Source organism: Grampus griseus, assembly GCF_964374135.1.
Source record: "Grampus griseus genome assembly, chromosome: 20".
Classification (NCBI taxonomy): domain Eukaryota; kingdom Metazoa; phylum Chordata; class Mammalia; order Artiodactyla; family Delphinidae; genus Grampus; species Grampus griseus.
The window spans coordinates 51548444-51574221 of NC_139014.1; the positions used below are offsets into that span (position 1 = coordinate 51548444).

At 45.5% G+C, this 25778-nt stretch overlaps 1 protein-coding gene across 1 annotated transcript in view; it reads right to left on the reverse strand.

The window, feature by feature from the left end:
* Positions 1-24957, reverse strand: part of NXN (nucleoredoxin) — a 141128-nt gene extending 116171 nt beyond the window's left edge. The window contains exon 1 of the mRNA XM_082678341.1: positions 24503-24957. Coding sequence (XP_082534467.1) covers positions 24503-24874 — 372 coding nt within the window. The 5' untranslated portion in view covers positions 24875-24957. The remainder of the gene's footprint in view (positions 1-24502) is intronic.
* Between the last annotated feature and the right edge of the window lie 821 nt (positions 24958-25778).

A 25778-nucleotide genomic window follows, 5' to 3' on the forward strand; every position in this document is an offset into this window, starting at 1 on the left:
ATGCCCTCTGAATACACATCCATCAGTCACAGCAGGGAATCTTTCAACTCGAAAAAGAGCAAGAGAAGGAATTCAGATAAACATCACGGACTGTAGCAATAAAGCGGGTGCCGATTCACCCCTTCCCCTCAAGGCAGGAGAGAATCAAGGAAGAATTTCGAAATCTTTTTATACAATTAAAGAAAGGGATCCGGTGGGGGAAGGGAGTGAGGACAGAGATCAAGAAGCTCAAGGTTTGCTATTTTAAGCTCAAAATAAATCATAAGAAAGAACTGGAAGGTTTTTTTTATTTTTAAGATCTTATCTAAGGCCGGAACAGCATCTAGTGTTTGGCCGGAGGGTGGGGTGAGCAAGCCGTCAGGCCAGGATCAGTGTTTTCACTCCCTCGTCTAGTCCCCCAAAACAAAAGCAGAGTCTGTCACGTGCTCCCAGAATTTTACAATCTTGAATTACAGCTTTCAAATAATTCAGATTCCACTATAACAAATCTCAGAAAAGGGGAGGCAGACTACAAAGGAAGTCCAGCAAAATATACCCAAAGAACTGTACCCCAAATGGTAACAGGGCAAAGAACCAGATGATAACGGTAAATCTGGCCACCAGAGGACCAGCAAATAACACGACAAACCAGTAAAGACAGCTCCGTAAGAAATGCACATTCATTATTTCCCCAAACTACTTTAGGATCCACTGTTGTCAACTATTACTTTCTAGAAGTCTAACTTTTACATGGTCCAATCTTTGATCATTTACAAAACAAAAGCAAACCATGCAGGACCCTAGCATCGTGCATATAAATAGCACTTCCTTTAAGAACCAAAGTTCTTGAAAATTGATAGACATCAGTTAGCTGCTGGGCCACGTCAAGGTCTACCCCTGTTAGGATCGACAGCTCAGGTTTAGGTTGTTTTTGCCACTTCGTTTCATCACAGCACTACTCCGTTTTGGTTTGGTCCCCTCAGATTTTCTTTCTTTTTCCTCAAATCGGTGAGAAAAGTGTATGTACGCTCATATGTTAACAAATACACACATATCTATGTTTAGAAAATGGATCTCTTCTCCCCCCCCCCAAAAGCTTCTTTACCCATTTGAAGATTTAAAAGCTTATCACTCCCATCCTTAGAATGTTCTAACCATCACAGGGTTGGAGATAAGTGTTGTAAGCACAGCACTCAGGAACTAGACTGCAATTTCTACTGCTTATTCTCTCTGTGGAGATGCCCAAGTTCTCTTTTGGCAGACACGTATGGTTAAATGCAGGGTCTTTTTCAATAAATACATTTTTTACATGTGAGCCAGGGGGCTGTCAGCTGTGAAGAAGCAAACCTCCTGCTACGGGCGTGCTCCCAGCAGAGGCTGGCAACCCTGCTTCCATGTATGGAAGTGAACGAAAGTAGTAAAACCTCAGGCATGAGTCTGGGCAGGGCTGGGGGTGGGGGCAGCATTCCTCACCATGAAGCAAATCCTGGCCCAGAGGGATGGACTCTGCCCAGGGCCTGGGGTCCCGTGGATTCTTCAGTGGATTCTTTAGTGGAACAGCCATAGCACAGAAATGATGGGAAGCAGGAAAGCAACGGGGCACCCGTTAAGTGGAGGATCGTTCGCTCAGAGAGCGTGGACAGAAGGGCCCAGGCTGTCCCGGGAGCAAAGCCCGAGCCCTGGAAATCAGTGCCACTGGGAGCCCACATGCGCTGACCTCAGCACACTGGAATGCAGAATTCTCCCCCACTAGCCGACCACAGCCATCGTCCCCACAAGGCCAGCACCAAAGGAAGGGGAAAGCTTATGTGTGGCCTAAGACACTCATGACTGAGGCAGAAGGCACAGTTACCCACTTCTTGGGCAGGGCAAGTCTGGGAGTTGCAAAACTGTTTAGGTGACATTGTGGGGGAAGAGTCAGATCAAGGCTGGAGCCCTGCAGGCACCGTTGACCATATATGCCTCTGTGCCTCAGTATCTCCATCTGTACAATGGAGAGAATGACTTAGGTGCCCCACAGGGCCGTGGTGTGAAGCCTGCAGTGCTGTGTGCTGTGCCTGGCACAAAGCAAATGCTGTCAAATGTGAAGTATTGTCACTAACAATAATAAACAATAGAAACGGCTTAATGAAGACTTATGGTACCCTTCCCAGATTGATAGATCGAAGCGGTGCTTTTCAAACTCTTCTGACATTTCATGTTCCCACCGTTGCTCACGCTCTCTCTGATACACCTTCCTTCGGCCTCTGTGACCGCCCCCCGGATTTGTGTCCCTCTATGTGTTCCTTTGTTGTCCTGTCCCCAGGTCTCAGCTGTGTCTCCCCAGCACCTCCTCTCAGGCCACCTCCTTCTCTCCCCACACGCTCTCTGGGACCCTCAATTCTTCTCACAGCTCTCTATGCGTTGCTGACTCACAGATCTTTCCCAGGCAGAGACCTACCTCTCCACAGAGCTGGAATCAAGCAGTCAGACAGTTGAACATCTCGACTGCTTTTACTCGCCCAGCCTCCACTTTCCCTACCTCAGCTGGTGACATTAACTCCTTCCTGTCTCACCCCCTGTCTTAGCTCAGGCTGCTGTAACAAAACCCAGAGACTGGACAGCTTAGATAACAGACATTCATTTCTCACAGTTTGGGAGGCTAGAAGTCCAAAATTAAGGGGCTGGCAGATTCAGTGTCTGATGAGGGCTCTCTTTCTGGTTTGCAGACAGATGCCTTCTTGCTGTGTCCTCACATTGGGGGGTTAGGGAGCGAGCTCTGAACCCCTCCTCTTATCAGGGCACTAATTCCATGATGGAGGCTCCATCCTCATGACTCCATCTAAACCTAATTACCTCTCAAAGGTCCCACCTCCAAATACCATCCCTTTGGGGGTTAGGGCTTCAACACACGAAATTGGGAGAGACATAAATACTCAGTCCATAGCATCCTCCAAAGGCAAGACACAACCATCGATTATATTTCCTGACGCTTCTCAAACCCACTCCCTCCTTCCCATCTCCGTCACCATGACCCCAGGGCTAGGCCCTCATCATCTTTCCCCCTCCAGTCCAGTGCTGTCCAATACAAATAAACACAATTTAAAAAATTTTAGTAGCCACATTAAAAAGTAGGAAAAAGAAGTGAAATTAGGGAATTGCCTGGCAGTCCAGTGGTTAGGACTCAGCGCTTTCACTGCCGAGGGCCTGGGTTCACGCCCTGGTTGGGGAACTAAGATCCCGCAAACTGCGTGGCATGGTCAAAAAAAAGAACCAAGTGAAATTAGTTTGTTCTTTCTTTTTTTAACTAATTAATTTATTTTATTTTTGGCTGCGTTGGGTCTTCATTACTGCATGTGGGCTCTCCCTAGTTGTAGCGAGTGGGGGCTACTCTTCATTGTGGTGTGTGGGCTTCTCATTGCAGTGGCTCCTCTTGTTGCAGAGCATGGGCTCTAGGCGCGCAGGCTTCAGTATTTGTGGCATGCAGCCTCAGTAGGTGTGGCTCGCAGGCTCTAGAGAGCAGGCTCAGTAGTTGTGGCACATGGGCTCAGTTGCTCTGCGGCATGTGGGATCTTACCGGAACAGGGCTCGAACCCATGTCCCCTGCATTGGCAGGCGGATTCTTTTTTTTCTTTTGCGGTACGTGGGCCTCTCACTGTTGTGGCCTCTCCCGTTGCGGAGCACAGGCTCCGGACGCGCAGGCTCAGCGGCCATGGCTCACGGGCCCAACCGCTCCGCAGCATGTGGGATCTTCCTGGACCGGGGCACGAACCCGTGTCCCCTGCATCGGCAGGTGGACTCTCAACCACTGTGCCACCAGGGAAGTCCCTGAAATTAGTTTTAATTGTATAATTATTTAAGCCAATATATCCAAAAGATGATCATTTCAACATGTCATTGGCATAAAAAATTATTGAGATATTTTACATTCTTCTTTTCTGGTACCACATTTTTTATATCCAGTGTATATTTAACACAGCCCATCTCAACTAGCCCACCCACATTCAAAGTGCTAACAGCCACACATGGCTAGTAGCTACCATACCGGACAGCATGGGTCTCGTTTCTGTCCCTCAAGTCTACTGTCTACACAGCTACCGTGGTTATATATCTAATCTGATTATGAAATGTCCCTGCTTAGAACCCATCAGTGGTCCCCATCAGAACACAGTCCACACCCTGACGACCCTTCATTTTCTGCCCCACTTACCCATCTAGCTTTGTCCCTCACCCTCCACTCTGCCTCTCATTTTAGACCTTTTTTAAAATATTTATTTATTTATTTGGTTGTATTGTGTCTTAGTTGTGGCAGACGGGCTCCTTAGTTGCAGCTCAATGGCTCCTTAGTGCAGCATGCATGTGGAATCTAGTTCCCTGACCAGGGATCGAACCCGGCCCCCCTGCATTGGGAGCACATAGTCTTAACCACTGTGCCACCAGGGAAGTCCCTGCCTCTCATTTTAGACTCCAGCAACGAGGAACTGTAAAATGCAGATTATATAACAATAAGCACTGTTTGATACTAACTTTGTTTTAAACATACACATTTATGTGTGTGTGTGTGTGTATATATATATATATATATATATATACACACACACACACACACGCATAAATATATATATATTGGGTTGGCCACAACATTCGTTTGGATTTTTCCATAAGATGTTCAATGAGTGAGAGTACCGATGATGGGTAAATAGTTGCAAAGAAAAAAATGCTGGAAAGACATGCACTGAAATGTAAACAATGGTGATCTCTGGTTGGTGGAATTTAGATGATCTTAAGTATCTTTCCTTTTGCAAGTTTGTATTTTCTAATTTTTTAAAATAACACAAAATTTAAAAGGTGGGGGGATAAAGTAACTTGCTGGAGGAGTGAACCCTGAAGCCAAGCAGTATTAAGTAGAAGCCATTCTGCACATTTAGCATAATATTTGGGAAAAATGGGTACATTCAATCCTCATGATTCACGAATTCCATATTTGTGAATTTGCCCATTTGCTAAAATCTCTTTGTAACCCCCAAATCAGTCTGGTGACACCTTCGTGGTCATTCTCAGACGTGCACAGGGTGGTGAAAAATCAGTCACCCACCACATGAGTTCCCAGCTGAGGTCAAGGAAGGCCATGCTCTGCTTCTTGATTCAACTCATACTATAAACAAGTGTCCTTTTCGCAGTCTGTTTAGTGCTACATTTTTTGCATTTTTGTGCTTCTTTTGGCGATTTCACTGTTTGAAATGGCCCCCAAGCATCGTGCTAAAGTGCTGTCTAATGCTCCCAAGCACAAGAAGGCTATGGTGTGTCTTAAGGGGAAAATGTGTGTTAGATAAGCTTCATTCAGACAAGAGCCATAGGGCGGTAAATTCAGCATCACTGAACCAACAACATATATTGAATAAGATGTCTTCAAACAGAGACACACATAAAACCAGCTCTGCACACAGTCACCGTGGAGGGCGTGACCACGTGCACAGGTTCACCACAGCCCCAATGCCTCATCTCCTCCCTGTACACAGCACACAGCAAACCACAGCTTCAAGTGGACCTGTCCTGGGTTTCCAACAGTATTTTAACATTTTTTTTTCTTTTTGGCCATGCCACACAGCATGCAGGATCTTAGTTCTCCAACCAGAGATCGAACCCACACCCCCTTCATTGGAAGCTCAGAGTCTTTAACCACTGGACTGCCAGGGAAGTTCCTCCGACAGTATTTTAAAGCACACCAAGATGAAGCATCAGTAAGAATTGACTTGGGCTTCCCTGGTGGCACAGTGGTTAAGAACCCACCTGCCAATGCAGGGGACAGGGGTTCGAGCCCTGGTCAGGGAAGATCTCACATGCCGCGGAGCAACTAGGCCCGTGTGCCACAACTACTGAGCCTGCGCTCTACCGTCCGCGAGCCACAACTACAGAGCCCGCGTGCCGCAACTACTGAAGCCCGCACGCCTAGAGCCCATGCTCCGCAACAAGAGAAGCCACCGCAATGAGAAGCCCGCGCACCACAACTAGAGAAAGCCCGTGCACAGCAACAAAGACCCAATGCAACCAAAATTAATTAATTAATTAATTGATTAATTTAAAAAAAGAACTGACTTGAGAAACAATTCCCACTCCTAATTTTCTGAACATCTCAATTCTCCCTCTAGGAAAATAGTCAAATAGCGGGTCTGACCCAGCAGCCTCCTTTCCAATCACTCAAGGCCGAAGCCAAGTATGTGTCCAGGGCTGTGCCTGTCTCCACTGTGGCTTCCATCTTCCTGCTCAGGTTGGAATGACCTCCTGGGAGCACAGTATGAATTCCCGTGACCCGGTCCCCAGGCCAGGTGCCAAGGGTTCAGATCCCGGCTATCCCTCAACACGGGAAGGGCCCTAACTGCCCGGACAGGCCCCAGGGAACTGCCTCCCCTCCCTTCCCTACTGGCCCAGCAGGAACAAATACTGTGGCGGCCAAGTCATCCGAATGGAATTTCTCTTTAACACTTTTGAGCCTCATCAGCCCAGACACAGGACTTGAAGCACCTGGCTCTTTTTAAATCCTTTCTTTACATTTTACATTTCAGCCCTGGTAATCCCCTCGTTAAGTGCTGTTGTTCAGTGGGGTAACATGCTTGTTTTTTCAGCCACTTGAGGCTTTCCACAAAGGAGGTCTGGCCGGCACCCCGGGCCTGACCCCAGCCCTCCCACAGGAAAACAGCTCTGCTCTCAGAAACAAGCTCTTGGGACCCGGAAAATCATCCCCTGTCCTAGAGGCCAAGATACACAAAATTACTCAGGAAAAATAGGACTGTGGCATTTCCCTCTTTTCAGGATGCTTATCTCTCTGTTCTCTGAGCAAAGTTTGGCAACGGCATACAGGCACGGGTTGGCCTTTTTTTTTTAGGGCCACCAGGAAGAATGCCAAGGAACACCACTGACCTAGCAATGAGGACCTTAGAGGCTGGAGCCTAAGAGACTGGTCAGCCACGTGGCTGCCTCCTTTCTGGGCCTCAGTTTCCTCATCTGTAAAGGAAGGGGGTTGCTACCCAATCCCCAACATCATTTCCTGTTTAACATTCAATGATCACATCGGCCAATGTTATGTAACAAGAGCTTTTGTTTCACTGCGATTGCAGTACAAGTACATGAAAGAATGTATGCCTTTGTTTAACTTTGAGACTCACCTTTATGCTCGAATTTCATTCCTCTTTCTACTGGAATTCTGCCAACCGTTCATTCATTCATTCTTTCTTTCAATAAATGTTTGTGCCAAATATGTATTAATCAGATCTATCAAATGTACTAAGTATGAACGACACAGTGATGAAGAGCACAAGAAACTGCCCTCAGAAATGTTCTGGTCTGCCAGAACAGAACAGTCACCCCCTCCTGACCGATGACCGTGTGCCTCGCGCTAGGCTGAGGGCATTTTACTGCGTGGGCCAAAAAGTTCATTCAGTTTTTTCCGTAAGATGGCTCTAGTAGCACTTAGTTGTCTTTAACTTCATGCGAAACAATTTTGTTAGATTGTATGTGACAGCTGTTATATCAGTGTGTTCATTTTTATAAAAAGTTATCAAAATTGGTGAATTTCTGGATTTCCCTGGTGGCGCAGTGGTTAAAACTCAGCGCTTTCTCTGCCGTGGGCCCGGGTTCAATCCCTAGTCGGGGAACTAAGATCCTACAAGCCACGTGGTGTGGCCAAAAAAAATTAAAATTAAAATTAAAAAAAAAAAAAACATGTGACTGACCGAGACTGTGCAGTGCCAATACAAAGCAATGAAAAGTGCAAACCTGATTTTTGTAATATAAGCATATATGAAGAGGGAAATCCAGTTTGGGAACGTCTTAGTCCCTGTCATCGCTCCCTGTCTCAACACTGTACAGGAGTGGAAAATCACCAGAGGACTTTCCTTCCCGTTATTTAACAAACAGAAGCCCTTAACCCAGAGTTTCTTCTTTATGATCTAAGGAAGCGTATACAAAATGCATTTCTGCAACCTGGCCCAGGATGAGGTTCTTTAGTTCGACGTTGGCCTCTTTGGTGCAAAAAGCATCTGTTTCTTACTATATGGCACGTCTGGAATCCAGACCTTCTTTCTCATCCCAAGCCCAAGCCCCTGAGAGAGGCCACCATCACCTTGCAAACAGGCCACTTCAGGCGGTTTCTCAGAGTCTTCACACACAAAATTGCAACTCCAAATCAGCATCACCTACGGTGTATTTTCCTGACCATCTGCCTATGGAACTTTTGTTTTCCTTAGAAAAGGTTAAACTGTTCCCCACTGAGCACGGGAAGCCTCTGTCACTCATCAGTTTTCCAACATGCATCATCTCTCTCCATCCCATACTCACTTCCGAGCTGGATCAAATGAACTTTCTCCTTCTCAGCTTTCCCCCTTCATTCCCACGTGGTTATTTATATCCAGAATATCTTTCTTTCTTAATCCACTGGACTATCCTCCCCCTCATTTGAAAAGGTCACTTTCAAGTTATTCTTTCCAGAAAGCTTTCTTGAAGTAGGTGGCTGCAAGGTGATTCTTCCCCCGCCACCCCACGTTTATTTGCTAGATAAGAAACGATGAGCAAGTTACCCATCCTTCTAAAGATGCCTCTAACTGCTAACTAGATCCAAAGGAGGGGAAGAAAAACCTTGCACTAAAACGAAGCATTCGGGTTTCCCTGGGGGCGCAGTGGTTGAGAGTCCGCCTGCCAATGCAGGGGACACGGGTTCGTGCCCCGGTCTGGGAAGATCCCACATGCCGTGGAGCGGCTGGGCCCGTGAGCCATGGCCGCTGAGCCTGGGCGTCCGGAGCCTGTGCTCCGCAACGGGAGAGGCCACAACAGTGAGAGGCCCGCGTACCATAAAACAAAACAAAACAAAAAACGAAGCATTCAAAAACTGGATGCACACTCTTTCAGGCAAGAGTCCCATTATTTTCTTCACATATACTTAAGTTTTCATTACAGAAGTGATTACATCACTTGGAAATCAGTGACCCACCACCCATAGGCACCACCATCCCAACATAACAATAAGCAACTTGGGGTATACTCTGATGGGCTCTGATTTCGATCCTTCTTCTTATATAACTGTTTAAACAGTGCTGCAGTCATGGTATCTGTGTAATTCGGGATCTTGCTTTTTTGAATACAATATCTGAAGTATAGCTCTGCGTGCCAGCAAAGGCATTAAATCATGTTCAACAAGATTCTGAGCGCCGTAATTTACTTAACCACCCTGTGATGAACATTTAGGACATTTCCAAAGTCTTACTATTATATACAGCTTTAAAGAATACCTTCATGAAGGTAAGTAAGATGAGGCAAGATCATTGGTTTTGTTGACACATTCAGTCTGCATTTATGATGAACTGTTCAGAAAATATTCTAAATTGACACTAATTCCCTTTCCATTCTTAAATCAAGCCCCCTTTAAAGGTTCACCAGATCTTTGTAAAGTTTTCTTTTCATAAGTTCTATTATCTATTTAATAGATCTATTTAATTCCCATAGCAACCCTTTGGTTTTCCATAAGCAACTTGCCTACATGAATCTACCATCGGATGAGTAATAAGTATTCTCAGCTGCCTCATACAGAAAAGAATAAGGAATATTCAGGGGAAAGGGAAAGTGTGTGCGTGATCTGGGTAATCACAGACTTCTGGTGTAATATTTGTATGTTTTTCTCAAAGCAACAGATGCATTCCTATGATGCTGTAGACGAGTTTTTCTAAGTGGGAGAAATCACATTTCAAACACCTCTTAGGAGCTCGCAATCTAAAACAATCCAGCCTAATAAAATGGAGATCCTTCCATAATGAAAATAGTAGTCACAGCCCCTTACTTTTTCTATTTTATAACTTTGGATTCTGGAAGTGATGGATTTTCTGAAAGTGCAGCATGTTTCAGTAAACAAAAACTTACACTAAATACAAGTTGCCTAATACTAGTCACTACAAAAGGCACAGCATAGTACAAATGGCTGGCCTGGGGAAGCCTTTTGTCCCCATATAAATCTGAATACTCTTAGAAGGGGAGACTGACAGCCTCAGAGAATAACCTCTTAATTTATCCAAACGGCAGGGCACAGAAGTGGTAATTTCACAGACGCTGTCTTCTCGTTGCTTTATGTTAGTCCTAGAGGAGGCCCCTCTCAGAGGACAGAGAAAACGCTCTCAAGGTCTCCTTAGCCCACCATACTCTGAGTGTGTCAGGCTAAGTCACTTTTCTTCTGGAGACAGCAGTAGTTTGGGGGGATCCTGTTTCTTGTCTCCATCTTTGTTGGGCTCATTACCAAGGGAGACATGACACCAAGTTAACACAGGGCTACGAAACTACATTTCTAGTCTTTGCCCACCTGAGACAGAAAAACTAGCACCTGTCCAGGAGCCAATGAGCAAGATATGCAAAAGGCTTGGTTAAAAAAAAAAAAAAGTATGTCTGTCAGGGCCACACACACACACATACATGTTTATACACATACAAAATACCTTTTTTCTTTTATTGAAGTATAGTTGCTGTATAATATTATATAAGTTATAGGTATATAACAGTGATTCACAATTTTTTTTTTTTTTTTTTTTTTTTTGATTCACAATTTTTAAAGGTTATACTCCATTTATAGTTACTATAAAATATTGGCTATATTCCCCATGTTGTGCAATATACCCTTGTAGCTTATTTTATACCTAACAGTTTGTACCTCTTAATCCCCTACCCCTAAATTGCCCCTCCCCCCTCCCCTTTCTCCACTGGTAACCACTAGTTTGTTCTCTGTATCTGTGAGTCTGCTTCTTTTGTTATATTTACTAGTTCGTTGTATTTTTTTAGATTCCACATATAAATGTGGAGTCTAAATGTATGTATAAATATCATACAGTATTTGTCTTTCTCTGTCTGACTTATTTCACTTCGCAGAATGCGCTCCAAGTCTATCCAAGTCGCTGCAAATGGCAAAATTTCGTTCTTCTTTATGGCTGAGTAGTATTTTGTTGTGTGTGTGTGGGTGGGTATGTGGGGTGTGTGTGTGTGTGTGTGTATCACACCTTCTCTATCCATTTATCTGTTGATGGAAACTTAGGATGCTTCCATATCTTGGCTATCGTGAACAATGCTGCTATGAACCCTGGGGTGCATGTATCTTTTTGAATTCGTGTTTTTGTTTTTTTGCGGATATATACCCAGGAGAGAATTGCTGGGTCATAAGGTAGTTCCATTTTTAGCTTCTTGAGCAACCTCAATACTGTTTTCCCAAAATACCTCTGAAGAGACACACAAGAAACTGATAATGGTGGCTGCTTCGGGAAAGGCAAACTATGGCCCACAATGAAAGTGACACTTACTTTTCCCTGCATGCCTTTCGTTTTGCTTGAAATTTCTTCTAACATGTAAAGGCACTATCTTTTCAGAAATTAGAAATTTGTTTGTGTAAAACAATATTTAAGCATCTACGTTTATATATACAGTATATACTTACTTTTTTTGGAAGAATATACAAGACACTATTAACAGTGGTTATCTTTGGAAAGAGAATTATTTTTACAAGTAACCAGTGAAACGCTGGCTTTCTCCTGGAAATGGGAAAAGTTAATAAGTGGAAAAACAGTGCTTAAGTATATGCTGAATGAAGGAATACAAATGGCTTTTTAATGTAAATAGCAGTAAAGCCATAGTCTGCGCTGTGTATGCACACAGGCAAACAAATCCCACTCTCCTCGTGAAGGAGCACCATGTCTTGTTCCAAAGATCTGGATTTACCCTGTAACTACTGCCTCTGTGGCCCTGTCAACTGAAGAACAGACTCAGACGATCTCAGGGAAAATGTCACTACTTGAGCCTTCACAGGAAAGCAGTGCTTCAAAAAGTGCTTCAAAACCAGAGTGTTCCACACCACAGCCCCTGCAAGTTAATACTTTCCACAAATCCAAATGAAAGAGAATACGTTCAAGTGGTATTAAGTAGTATTTTACTCTTAAGAACGTGTGTAAAAGCTTAAAACAATGCATCCAAGGGCTGAAGCCAGCGATCTTCTGCAAATTTAGGCAAGTGATTTCCACCAGGAAAGGGTTTTAGGCATTTAATTCCAATTCATCTTTGTGCCTAACATTTGAAATGTCAGAATTCTTAGGTGCCAAGTTGTAAAGCACATCACAGATTCATGTGTAATCGTAAATGGGCAAATACACTTCGGCAAGAAAGCAAATGCATTTTAAAACAAGGTAAATTGTTCAAAATAAATGGTTAATTCATCCTAAAAAGCCAAATATTAAGAAAAATCTATCTGCACAAGTACGCTGGGTTGCTTTGTCACTACTGTCTCCTGCTCATTTTGAAACAAAATGCCACACATAATTAATTAGCCAGCAGAGTCTCATCCTGCCTGCGCCTGATGGGGAGAAGTGGCATTACAGAAAAGACTCCCTCAGGCTCTATTAGTGCCTTAATGAGATGGTGGGGGGTGGAGGGTGTCGGGATAGGGACAAGGCAGCCACTATTGCCAGGCAGCCCTCAGAAAGCGCAGGATCTGGGCCTCCTGGACAAATCAAGTGCTCTCAACTACACACCAGCTGTTGGAGGTGTCTGGCCACAGCTATTCCTACAGGATCTACCACAGGAAACAAATGTACCATCGCTCCACGGATACCCCGATGATCTAGCAACTCTTCCTATAAGGTATGAATTACATCAGAGGGGGAGAAAATGTGCACATTATATCAGCTAACTGCAACCAACAGATGGAATATCCATTTTCTAGAGGGCAAAAAGAGGTAGATTCTGCAAACTACAGGTTGGTGAAGTTGACATCGGCCCTTAAGTAAAACCTTGCAGGTTATCACAGTTACTAAACACTTCGGAAAAGAAGTGATCAACTTAGAAGCAAGCATGGGCTCACCAAACACAAAGCACTGCAGACTATCTTCCCTCGAAAGGGAAACAGCAAATATCTAAGTCATAGCAAGCTACCTGTTAAGGTCTCCTAGGATAAACATGTTAACCAGATGGAGAAACGTGGGCTGGAATAATGATACAGTTAGGCAGATTCAGAACTGGCTGGATTTGAAGTTGGCTGAACAACTAACCAACAGACCACTTTTAGCCCAGAAGAAGCCCCTAGCCATGTGCCCTGGGGCTCCATCACCAGACATAGACAAGGTCTGGAAGGGATCACATAGTTCAAGGTCCAGAAGGGGCTATGATCATAGTGGATGACCACACAGGCATAAAAAAATATTTCAACAGACTGCAAAAACTCATCAAATCTCAATAAACTGATTCTTAAAGGTGACAGACACAATATTTGGGACTCTGTTCTCATTTGTTCAGGTATTAAGATTGGTGAAAAAGACTTTGGAGTTTTGTTGACCAAAAGGTCTCTGAATCAACACCATGCAATGTGACTGTCAGCCTCAGAGCCACCTGTGCCCACAAGGGCCACCCCCCCCCCCCCCGCCCCATCTGGACTTCTCAGATACAGGAGGCTAGGACCCTTTTGAACCTAGGACTCGATATTCCACAGACCTAGATAAAGAGGGAAATACAGCTAAGAAAAGGTTGGGAATGTGGCAAGTAGACAGACCCAGAGACAAAGACAATTTAAATGAAAGTGAACAACAAATAAATGGTCAGGAGAGGGGGGAAAGAGTTGAGATATAGGTACCAAATGCAAAGTGGAGAGCTTATTTGGATTCAAACAAACGAACTGTAACAAAAACAACAAAAAAATCATGAGACAATCAAGGAAATTGAAATACTGGCTGGATATATGCTGATATTAAGGAATTATTAGATTTTTAAGGTATGATATGATGTTGTGGTTATTTTTCTTTAAAGAGTTACTTAGTGAAATGTTTAAGAAGGAAGTGATATGATGTCTGGGAGTGACTTCAAAGTAATCCAGTGAGGGGTGGGGGCAGTGGGTGTCCCTGAGTTGATTGTTGTATCTGGGCGCTGGGTGCATGGGGGTTCCCTATACTATTTTCCCCACCTGTGTGGTGTTTGAAGTTTTCCATAATAAAAAGGTAAAAAATAAATAAATAAATGGCAGGAGGAATAGGCACAGACCAGTATCTCTCCCCTCTCCTCTCCCAGCTCAAAAGTGAAAATAGAAGCCACTTAGTAAAAGTGAGTATTCAATTAGTCAAAGAGATAGTCTAGAATCATACCCACATTCAAAGACATGGATATGTCATCACGTCAACAACTGACAAAGAATGATTATAGTCCTAGTAAGAAACTGAAGAGACACCAGATTACATGATAGGCCATTAGAAGCAAAGAGCCAGGTGTTGAAAGTAAAGGGGATACAGAGAAAGAAAAAAGCTGAGAATTCTTTTCTCCTGTAATCTGAATAACCATTTAAAAAAATGGAATGGGGACTTCCCTGGTGGTCCAGCAGTTAAGACTCCACGCTGACACTGCAGGGAAGACCCTGTGTTCCATCCCTGGTCAGGGAACTAGATCCTGCATGCCGCAACTAAAGATCCCGCACACAGCAACGAAGATCCCACGTGCCGCAACTAAAACCCGGTGCAGCCAAATAAATTAAATTAAATTAATCTTTTTTTTTTTTTAATGGAGGGACTTCCCTAGTGGTGCAATGGATAAGAATCCGCCTGCCAATGCAGGGGACACAGGTTTGATCTCTGGGCCAGGAAGATCCCACATGCCGCACAGCAACTAAGCCCGTGCACAACTACTGAAGCCCATGTACCTAGAGCCCGTGCTCCGAAACAAGAGAAGCCACCGCAATGAGAAGCCCGCGCACCGCAACGAGGAGTAGCCCCCACTCGCCACAAGTAGAGAAAGCCCGCGCACAGCAACGAAGACCCAACGCAGCCAAAAATAAATAAAAATTAAATCTTAAAAAAAAAATGGAATGGCATAACCAAGCACCTGGGTACACATTCCAGTGACACTATGTACCAGGCACTGTTCTAAACAATTTTCAAATATTAATTCATTTAATCCTTAACAATACAACCCTATAAGATAGATACTATTATCTCCATTTTACTGACCAGAAACTTAAAGAGACACACAAGTTAGGTAATTTGCGTCACTGTCACACTGCTAGAGAGTGACAGAGACAGGATTCAAATCCAGGAAACTTGATCCAGAGTCCACACTCTTATGCACTGTGCAACGGATTTTAAATACCACTTATAATGGGGTATTTTTGAAGGTCTGTGGGTTTAAACACTTTTCTAAGTTGCAGTCAAGCACGTGCCCAAAGGTGAAAAAAGGCTGCTCTCAGACCCACATCCACTGCCATTCAGAGCTCAGAGGGCAGCACTGTGATTTTGCCTATTGCACGTTGTTCTGCCCAGTCTTTATATTTCACATCAAACCCTAAAAAATGAGTAACAGATGAGGCAGCTGTGCTGTGAGCCACCACGATCAAAAGAAAACTGTCTTGACCTGATCACGTACAAGGGGGAAAAAAGGCAGCATCTTCTGATTTTAAGCACACTCAATCCATTCAGATTTTCATCCCAGGAATACTGACCAAAAAAGACAAACAAAAAACTGCAAAAAACCGATTCATGTGGATAAAATTCTCCTAGGAAAACGAAGAGGGAAATTCTATCCCTGGAACAGCAAAACTTACCACACCCTATTTTATGACTACTCAACAATGATCCAAGATAAAAGCATTATTAACTGTAGAAATATTACTTGAATTTACCTGTAACTGGGGTTTCAAGATAATCTGAAGGGGAGTGGGTGATAGATGTACTAGAAAGGAATGCTGAACTTTAAGCTTAAATTGTTTTTTAAAAAGGGTTTTCTGAGGTGTAGTTCACACAAAAATCCATTGTATATCTGGTCCAAGAGTTATATGACCAGCAAGCAGCAGAAAATTTATGTTTGCATTTAATCACAGATGCCACAGAACAAAAGTTTCCATTACAGGGTTTCACTACAGAATAACAGCACTCAAGCAACTTTCAATTACTATACTTCTTACTTGTCATAAAGCAGAAAGCACATGTTTGAGATTTCACTGGAAGTTAGAACAGCAGTTTCTGAAAACCTCATAAAAGGGAGGACTGATTTAGTCCTAGGATCTCGGCAGGATACCTGAAGTTCAATTTCGTCTCTGAACAAAAGCACGAAAGCAGCCCCAAGGCTTTGCATAGGATGAAGGGGCGTTGGGGACACTTCACTGGCTGATCTAAAAAAAGCCAAATGATTAAAAGGCCCTTAGAAACCACCACCACGGAAAGGCAGCAACAGAAGACGTTCTGGCTCTCCTGTCTTCCCAGCAACAGCAAATGTTTCAAGTGGTTAAACTATCTCTATCTTATTTCAGAGTCTATCTAGAGTGAATCCACTCAGAAAGTGATTTGTTGAAAAGAGAAGTTTCGGCTCCCTCCTCTTCCCTGGAGAATGTTTGATGTGCACATTTTTTAAGATCCAATTTCTTGAACAGAAAGGACTGAGTTGAATTTAAGAGAGTTCAGCTGAGCCCTTTCTTCCAACACTGAGACCCTGATCTGATAATTGGTTCTCTTTGAATCAATTCTCCAACTCAAATATACTTTGAAAAACTAAAATGCTTAATAGCTACTGATGACTAGTTGCTAGAAGATATAATATGCATGCAGTTTGAGTTCACTGGAAGAAAGATGCTAGAGAAACACAAACTATTTAGGAAATATAAACGCATGGAATGATAGGCCTGCAGTTTTTAACTAAGATTTTTGACATTTCAAAACTGGAGAGGCGAGTCTTTTTCTATTTTTGAGCACAGAATTACAGGGCAACGGAGTTACACATTCACTTGCTCATGGAAGTACTCTTGAAAGCACTCATTAAGAAACAAAACCAGCCACATACTGTGGGTATATACAATTATACAGTTCAATTAGGGCCCAACTCTAATATTAAATGTTAAAATCGAGCTAAGTACCAGTGAAAGTGCACATTCCAACTCACACAATGTGGAAACTACCGTGCTTTCAAGTTACAAATCTAAAAGTCACACGCCTGCTTTCTGTGACCATATTATCCGATTGTCAGCACCGAAACACTGAGCATCTTCCCCTCCCTTTGGCTGGTTTCTGTCCTCAAGGAGCTTAAAGTCAAATGAAAAAGACCAAAAAAAAAAAAAAATCACACAAGGCTAAGTGCTAAGACATCTATGTACTCCATCTATGGACATTCACAAAAGCATCCCACCTAGAGAGGAAAGAGACAGGAAAGCTTCTTAGAGCAGGGAAACCAGAACTGATTTTAGAAAGACCCAAACAAGCTAGGTAGGAGGAGAGAGGACACTGCCCAGGTGGGAGAAGAGGCAGGAGAACAGTCAGGCACCACACTTTAGAGTTTGGACTTGACCCCAGAGGCTAGGAAGAAGTACTGAAAAATTCTTAAGCAGGAGAATGACAAGATCAAAGTTGTGTTTTTGAACTTGTCATTCCATTCCGGAAACAGCCCAGAGCAGTACTGCTCAAGGTGGGTCTGTAGCTCAGTAGTTATCCATCAGTTCTTTGTTACTGGTCCATGACAGGGCAGGTACAGAAATGGAGAGTGAGCACCTAGAACTGCTTACAGCAGCTCAACATTCCAGCAACATCCAAGCTTGTGACCAATGGTCTCATCTTGTTGTACAGGACAGAGACCAGTCTGTGTGTTGTCAACCCAGCGGGAAGTTGTATGTGGTTCAAGCTGTACAGTAGTCCTGTATAATAGGGCCACGTATGGGTGTGTGACTGATTGCAAATTAACACAACAAAAGCAAACTGATCCTTGATTATAGACAGTTTGAGAAGCTCTAGTCTTGAGAATCAGGGGTCAGCACTGGAAGCAAAGAACCCATGGAGGAGGCTGCTGTGGTCCAGATGAAATATGAACTCAAGCAGTGATGGTAGGAATGGAGAGAAGGGGTCAGAGTTGAGAACTGTTAAGGAGATCAACAGGGTTCGGTGACTTTTATTTTTTTATTTTTTAATTTATTTAATTTATTTATTTTTGGCTGCATTGGGTCTTCATTGCTGCACATGGGCTTTCTCTAGTTGGGGCGAGCGGGGGCTACTCATCGTTGCGGTGTGCTGGCTTCTCATTGCAGTGGCTTCTCTTGTTGCGGAGCACGGGCTCTAGGCGCGCGGGCTTCAGGAGTTGTGGCGCGCGGGCTCCAGAGCACAGGCTCAGTAGTTGTGGCACATGGGCTTCGTGGCTCCGCGGCATGTCGGATCTTCCCAGACCAGGGCTCGAACCTGTGTCCCCTGCGTTGGCAGGCGGATTCTTAACCACTGCGTGACCAGGGAAGTCCCTCAGTGCCTTTTAGATGTGAGGGGTGGGAGAGAATCAAGGATGACTCCTGAGACTCAAGAACTCTTAGTCACTTTTTAAATAATGACAAGATGTAAAGCAATAGTATGCAAAAGTTTCGTAAAAGTCAGGATCAGCAAAAAGATTCTAAATTCATAGCCATTTTCTTTGAGTGCCTTTTGAATAAGTATAATGATAAATTAATGAAATACAGAAACCCAAGCACCCTGGTGGTTAACACTGAGCACCACTGGGGATTCAGAACATGAAAAAAGAACACATCCTATGCCAAGCTTACACGCTCCCCCTGAAACAAAATCGTGCAGTAAGAAGCCCAGACTAGTTCAGAATGGGGCAAGCTGGAACCCTGGGGTCCCAGGTCCTAACAGTAAATAAAGAAGAACCCCCGCCCCCGGCCATCCCCACAACTGAGGGACTTGTTCACCCCCCACCCCAGCTGTATACAACACAAAGCCTTCTTTCTCCAATTTGCGCAGATATTAAAACAAGGCCTCAAACCACAAGGAACAGTGATAAAAAGGGGGTAGGGGCGGAGGAAACGGGTAAATGAAATCAATGACCCTAACCTCAAAACCCACTGCTTTCCTCTGTGCTCTAGTTCATATCCCAACCCACATCAGGAGACAAATGGATCAGCAAAAGCTGTGGACAGCTGGTCCGTCAGGCCCGAGCCGCTAACTAGAAGACAAGTATTAAATCCGCAAATGGCAACAGGTCTGAACAAACCTATCCTACAACATTCCAGAGCTGGGAAGGGAGGCGGCTCCGTCTTAGGGGGATGAGGCTTCTACAGCTCCAGAGACCAGAGCAGGCACCGTCCACTTCCCACGCGAAAGAGCGGCAACCCTGCAACCCCCAAGCCGCCCAGATCTGAGCAGCTAGGATCAGCAGAAGACATGCCTGATGGCTTTGGCAAACCACAAAAACGATCACCCAAGTACGTAATTAATCTCTCTCAAGAAGAGCGCCCCATCACCTGAAAGCTGTTCTCCTTTATCATGCCTGGCTTCCCTGATTTGCTGTCTCAAGTTTCACTGGCAAATATAAGTACGAAGCTCAGTAAATATCGGTACTATCAGTACTTTAAGGAACGATGTTTGTTATATCCATTTGCTTTTGTTTCATTTTTCTAGATCTTTCTCCTCGACTGTAAGCTCTTCTAGGGCAATTCTTTCAACTCCTTGCTCATATCCCCTTGTATGGTTATAAAGGTCATTTGTTCGAAAAGTTAAAAATATGCCTCATGACAGTTTTGCAATTCTGTAATGTGATATATTCCAAAGGCTCACACTATAAAACGAATTACTGAAGTTCATGGTCATTTATTAACAAATAATAATTGCTAGCACTTATTGAGCACGTACTATATGCCAGGCACGTGTCTATTATCTTGTGTAGTCTTTACAACAATGCTGTAAGGCAGGTGCTGTTGCCATCTCCATTTTATAGGTTAGGAACCTGAGACACAGAGAGGTAGGATAACTTGCACAAGGTCACACAGCTAATAAATGGCAGAGGCAGGATCTAAAGGACAAGAGTCTGTATTTTCAGCCACTACACTAGACAGCTTCATTATGCAGAGAAGAAAAATGAGATTAAGAAATACATTACAAATAATGGAATGAGGAAAAAGCCTCTCAAGGAAAATTGCTCTTATTACTTTAATCAGACTGTTGTCTTTTATTAGATGGATCCAAGTCCTGGAAACACAGTCAACAGAGGGAACCTGTCCTGGCTGGTCCTTATGTGGAAGGCAGAAAACGCCAATATTCAAAGCGGTGCCTTTTTGCCATCTTTTACCACCTCGAAAGTCATTTGTCAGTGTTGTAGAAATCATTCTCTTAGTGGCTAGGGTATTTGCATTGAGGGAGAAAGCACTGGGAGAGATAGAGCTGTAAGACTGCCGGGGTTGGTACCAAATCTCACCCCATCCAAAGAGCCCAAGTGATTCAGGTGAATTCTAGGCCAAGCCTCTGATTTAGTCTGAACCAGAATCACCGAGCGCAAACAACCCTGGTGGGGAACAGGAAGATACCACTTCCCCTGGCCGAAGCAGGTGGACCAGAGACACTAGACCAGAGCCCCTAACTCTGCCGCTCTCCTGCTCTGACTTTCTCGTCCCCTTTCTGTGGGGCAGGAAGTTCTGGGACCAAGCCAGAGCCCACCAAACCTGTCCAGATCAACACCAGCAATACTGGACTTCCCTGGTGGTGCAGTGGTTAAGAATCCACCTGCCAGTGCAGGGGACACGGGTTTGATCCTTGGTCCCGGAAGATCCCACATGCCGCAGAGCAACTAAGCCCATGCGCCACAACTACTGAGCCTGTGCTCTAGAGCCCGCGAGCCACAACTACTGAAGCCCTCACGCCAAGAACCCGTGCTCTGCAACAAGAGAAGCCACTGCAATGAGAAGCCCACGCACCGCAACGAAGAGCAGCCTCCGCTCACCGCAACTAGAGAAAGCCCACACGCAGCAACGAAGACCCAACGCAGCCAAAAATAAATAAACAAATTTATATATATAGATATATAAAAAAAGACCAGTGGTACTGCATCCTTTGATGTCAGGGCACGCACACTGACCAAATGTTTTTCATCAGGCATCCAGCCCAGGCAAAGCTGAGCCCTGTGTCTCTAAGACCAAAACCAGTGCTTTCCTCTGTGATGCTGAAGCAGATCCCAAAGATCTACTCTCTAGTTTTGACAGCTAAGTAACCCATATTAGTCTAAAGGGATAGATCAAATCCCAAAAGTCCGAATCTTCACCACTTCCCAACTATTCATCACATTTTCTCTCCAGAAATCTGAAAAATGTCTATCAACAAAACAAAAAACAAACCTACTTATTAAAACAAATCTAACTGCCTTAACTTCAGGATTATATGTTTCCTGACAACATGGCTCTTATAAAAGCACTCAAAGTTCTGTTATCATCTAATTACAATTTCTATACAGCTCTTTATACGTGTGTGCTTAGAAGCCAAAAAGTGAAGCTTCAATTACTTTTGCCCCAACCACTAAAGCAAGTAGAAACAGGACAACCTTCCACAAAGAATTTTTTTAAAAAAGATGCTGGAATCCTGTTATTTGGTGTTCTCTCACAGTTCCAAGCAAGGTGAGAGGAGCCACGCAAAACGCAGTTTTGAAGTCTCGGCCATCCCGAGACTTTCTTACTATATAAAAGGGAAATTAATAAAAGAAGAAAAAGAGAAATAATACACTGCATTTTCTTTCCCTACCATAATTTTTCAATTTTCTTTAGAGAAATGCCAGCCAATAACTAATTAGAACCATATCCTTTGTTATCCCAGTGGGAAGTATACCAATGGATTTAAGAACAAATGTTAATGAGAACTTAAAAAAATTAGTAATCTGGAACTTTGGTTTCCCTTCAGTGTAAAAACAAAATTCTCTCCTTTAACGCTATTTTTATAGTTGGTGAAACAACATGGACAGAATCCATCAACAAGAAGCTAAGCTGTCTAGCCAGTGAGCACCCTGAATTGCGGGTGCCCTGGGTTTTTCACTGTTGTTATCACAGAATTGGCATCCCAAGATCACAGATTTCTAAGCACACCAATTTCAAATAAGAGAGACAAAAACTCAAAGTTACAGAAAAGGAATTTGTTTTACATCTCTTTGGTTTCAAGGGGGAAAATAATTTCTTCCAAAGTGAGTACATAGCTGTTGTAATTTCCAAGAGTATATTTTCCATAAGAAACACAGCTGGAGTCCTTTTACCTGGTATATCACCACAAATAAGAATATTTCTAGGATCCAGTCTTGAGTTGCCTATTCATGAACATCAAGGAGCAGAAACTACCTCCTTGAAAACTGGACTTGTTTTATTTTTTTAATAAACTTATTTACTTTATTTATTTTTGGCTGCATTGGGTCTTCCTTGCTGTGTGTGGCTGGGCTTTCTCTAGTTGTGGCGAGCGGGGGCTACTCTTCTTTGAGGTACGTGGGCTTCTCACTGCGGTGGCTTTTCTTGTAGAGCACGGACTCTAGGCACGCGGGCTTCAGTAGTTGTGGCTCTAGGGCTCTAGAGCGCAGGCTCAGTAGTTGTGGCGCATGGGCTCCTCAGCATGTGGGATCTTCCCCCACCAGGGCTCGAACCTGGGTTCCCTGAATTGGCAGGCGGATTCTTAACCACTGTGCCACCAGGGAAGCCCTGGACTTGTTTTAGACAACAAAGTGAACTACAGAATGTGAGTCAGAAAAGCTCTGAGCAAAAATAAATTTTTAATATGCTAACGCACCATGGTTTGGGCACGGGCCAGCAATCTGAACTGTATTTTCAAATGAGGTTCTGCCCTGTGTCATCCAGACTCTCATCCTGGTGGAAGTAGCAAGTCCAGGCTGGAGCCACAGACCACTTTTTTTTCATGTAAAAGGACTGCCCAGAGCGCACTGAACTAGGCACGGCCCATGTCATATCAGATATTCTCCTTTTTGGAAAAAAAGCTTTACGCATTTGCAAAACATCTCAATTTGCCCCATATTTTTTACTATCCAGCAAATTTATTTCCCCCACTTGTTGCGGAGGAAAACACAACAATAGGCCTTAGGTCTGTAACATTTTACCATCACTGTGTATTTGCAAAAGCTAGAATTCATTTGTATTGCCCGATAAGGACATTATTTTACATGGCCTTTGGTCTACAACAGAAAATGGACATAACAATGAAAATATTTCTTGATAGAGCACTTTCTGGACATTACTCCTCCCCAAAACGATCATAAAAACCACCACCAAGGAAAACAAAGGATTCCCATGTTTTAAAGCAAAAGCTATTCATATTCAGGCACCATATACATCAAATATGGGCAAGATCACCTAAAAAGTGTTTAAAACGCCAAGCTTTGCCTCTGTGAGGTTAGTGAGCCCATGTTTCTCCAATGTTAAATTTACAAACTGTATTTGTTAAACTATATTTCATACTTTAAATACCAAGTCTGTACCTTACACTGCTTCCATGGATGATTTACTCGAGACATATGGGGTCACAGTCTAAGCCTTTTACTCGACTAAGTTTAAATCATGCTTCTCAACAAGATTCTGTACACATTAAAGCAGCACATGGCAGCCCTAAACGCCCCCAGAAGAGCCCTTCTCCTGTCCACTCCATAAAATGAGAGTTTCCTCCGGAAAGGAAAGGGCTGGATTCACACGTTGCATCAGGCATGCTAATTAAGCAAAAGTGCTCCAAAACTTTTTCTGTTTCGATTCATGGCAAAATTTCCTGAATTTGTTTTATTAAAACAGATATCTTCATCCAACAGACACACTCAAAAATCAAAGCTAATTTCAGCAGCAAACCGGGGGGGGGGGGCGGCGGGAGATGAGAAGTTGACAGCAAGGTATAAATTTCCCCCAATCCTCGTTCTTCCGGTCAATCTGCACCTATGGGATCGGTTCAGCATTTAATTCGATGTCAAGGCAACACTGGCCCACCAACCAAGCAACTAAGAGCTGCACGGACGGGTCTGGTCCGGTGCCCGAGAGGCATCTGGTGAGGATGGCTGGACAGCCAGACAATGAAAGGCTCCCCGGGGGCCACTAGTTCAGCCCGGGGTAGGGGTTGGGGGCGGAGGGAAGGCGAAGGCAGACGAGCGAGCTCCTTCTCGCCCGAAGCCACGGTCAGCGGCCGACCCCCCCCCCCCAAAGGGCGCCTGGCGGCCTAGCCTCGGCCTTCGGGTCCCCGGCCACAGCCGGAGAGAGCCCCAGGAAAGCCGATTTCTCTCGGAAAGAGAGGAAACTTCCTGGTTCAGGCATTATGGGTAGGGGGCTAGCGCCCTCCCCCACCACCACAGGTATCCGCGGGGAGTCTAGCGCTGAGGGAAAGGAAGCGGCCCCTCCCTGCGCCTCTGCCTGGGGGTGGGGGTCACCGAGTCGCGACCCCCGAGCGCAGCCACCCCCTAACTCGAGGCTTCCCACCATGGGGGAACCGGGCTCTCGACTCCCCAGGACGCGAGTCGGGGTCCCAGGGGTTTCAAACTTCCCCAGCGGGCGCGGCCTGGCATCGGCACAGAGGAGTTGCCGCGGGAGCCGCTAGCCGGCGAGGTTCCGGGACGGGGAGGCGGGCAGAGGCAGGGGACGCTGAGGAGCAGGAGGGGAAGCTCGTGCACGAAGGAGAAGGGGGCGGAGGGGGCGCCGGGTGGGGGGGCGGCGGCGAGGACCCGGCTCCCGGGAACTCGCGGGCTGCGCACCCAGGCCGGGGACGCCGACGAGGCCGGAGCCGCCGACGAGGCCGGCGCAGCTCACCTTCCTGTGCTTCTCCTTGTAGGGCAGCGCCAACCACGGCATGTCCCGCACGAAGTCCTGCCACTGACGCTGGTCCTGGTCCGAGGACACGAAGACAATCTCCAGGCGGCGCCGCGACTCGGGTTCCGCCGCCGCCCCGGCCCCCGGCCCCGGGCCGGCCCCAGCCCCTGGCCCGGCCGCCGCGTCCCCCCGCAGGCGGCCGTAGAAGGCGGCCAGGCTGGCGCTGAGCTGCGCGCAGGGGGCGCTCAGGCTACAGCCGAAGTAGAGCCCGAGCAGCGAGATGCCGCGGGCAGCCAACGAGTGCACGTCCACCTCCTCGCCGCCGCCCGTCACCAGCTTCTCTCCCAACAGCTCCTCCAGGAAACCCGACATCCTGGCCCACCGCTGCCCGGGCACGCGGGCACCCGGGCAGGCAGGCGGCGGCGGCGACCGCGCTCCCTCGGTCCGCGCGGCGGGCAGAGGCGGCAGCAGCAGCGGCGGCGGCGGCGGCGGGCACTGGGGAAAAGAAAGCCCCGCCCGTGGGGCCCGCCCACGCCACGCCCCCTTTGTAGCAGTGCTAGCCGCCTAGGCACTGGCTGCTGCAGAGGGCGTAGGGGGCGCGGGCTCCCGCCGCGTGGCCGAAGTGCTCGGGAGACAACCCTGGCGGAGGACTTCCCATCTTCACACAATGTTACCTTCATCACGCTAGGTCTTGCTCGGCACTTACTTCTCTGTGTGTATGTTTCATGTTCTCTACTATAAGAGGACTGGAGGACGCCACCTCTTTTATTTCTTGTGTAGCTTCTGATCTAGTGCTAGGCACATGGGAGGGAATCCATAAGTACTTGTGGGTTGATCGCAGGTCTCACTGTGGGATTTCAGTCCCCAGGTCGCCGCGGCCATTTCCTCACCAGCGATTGGCTCTCTTCCATCTCCACAATATAGGGACCAGATGCCACGGCATCTCTAAATCGAAGCTGGCTGCTTTCCTGAACCGGTTCCGTGGCTTCTATTAAGTCTGTTGATAGTTGAGAAAAATTCTAGGGATTATTTTTTTCCCCCAGCTGGCAAGACGCTACCCTATGGTTAGAACCTGGATTAAACAGGTGGTCTGTGGCAAGTCTTCCGGCCTCGCCACCCCGACACACACACAGTCGAAAAAATAAAATGTACACCATGCCCACCCGCAACAGAGGAACAACAGTGTGTCCGCTCAGCTACCAACAGCCCAGTGAAAGGATGGGACGCCCCTCTCACAGCCCTCCACAAGGCTTTTGCAAGTTATTTCTTGGACAGC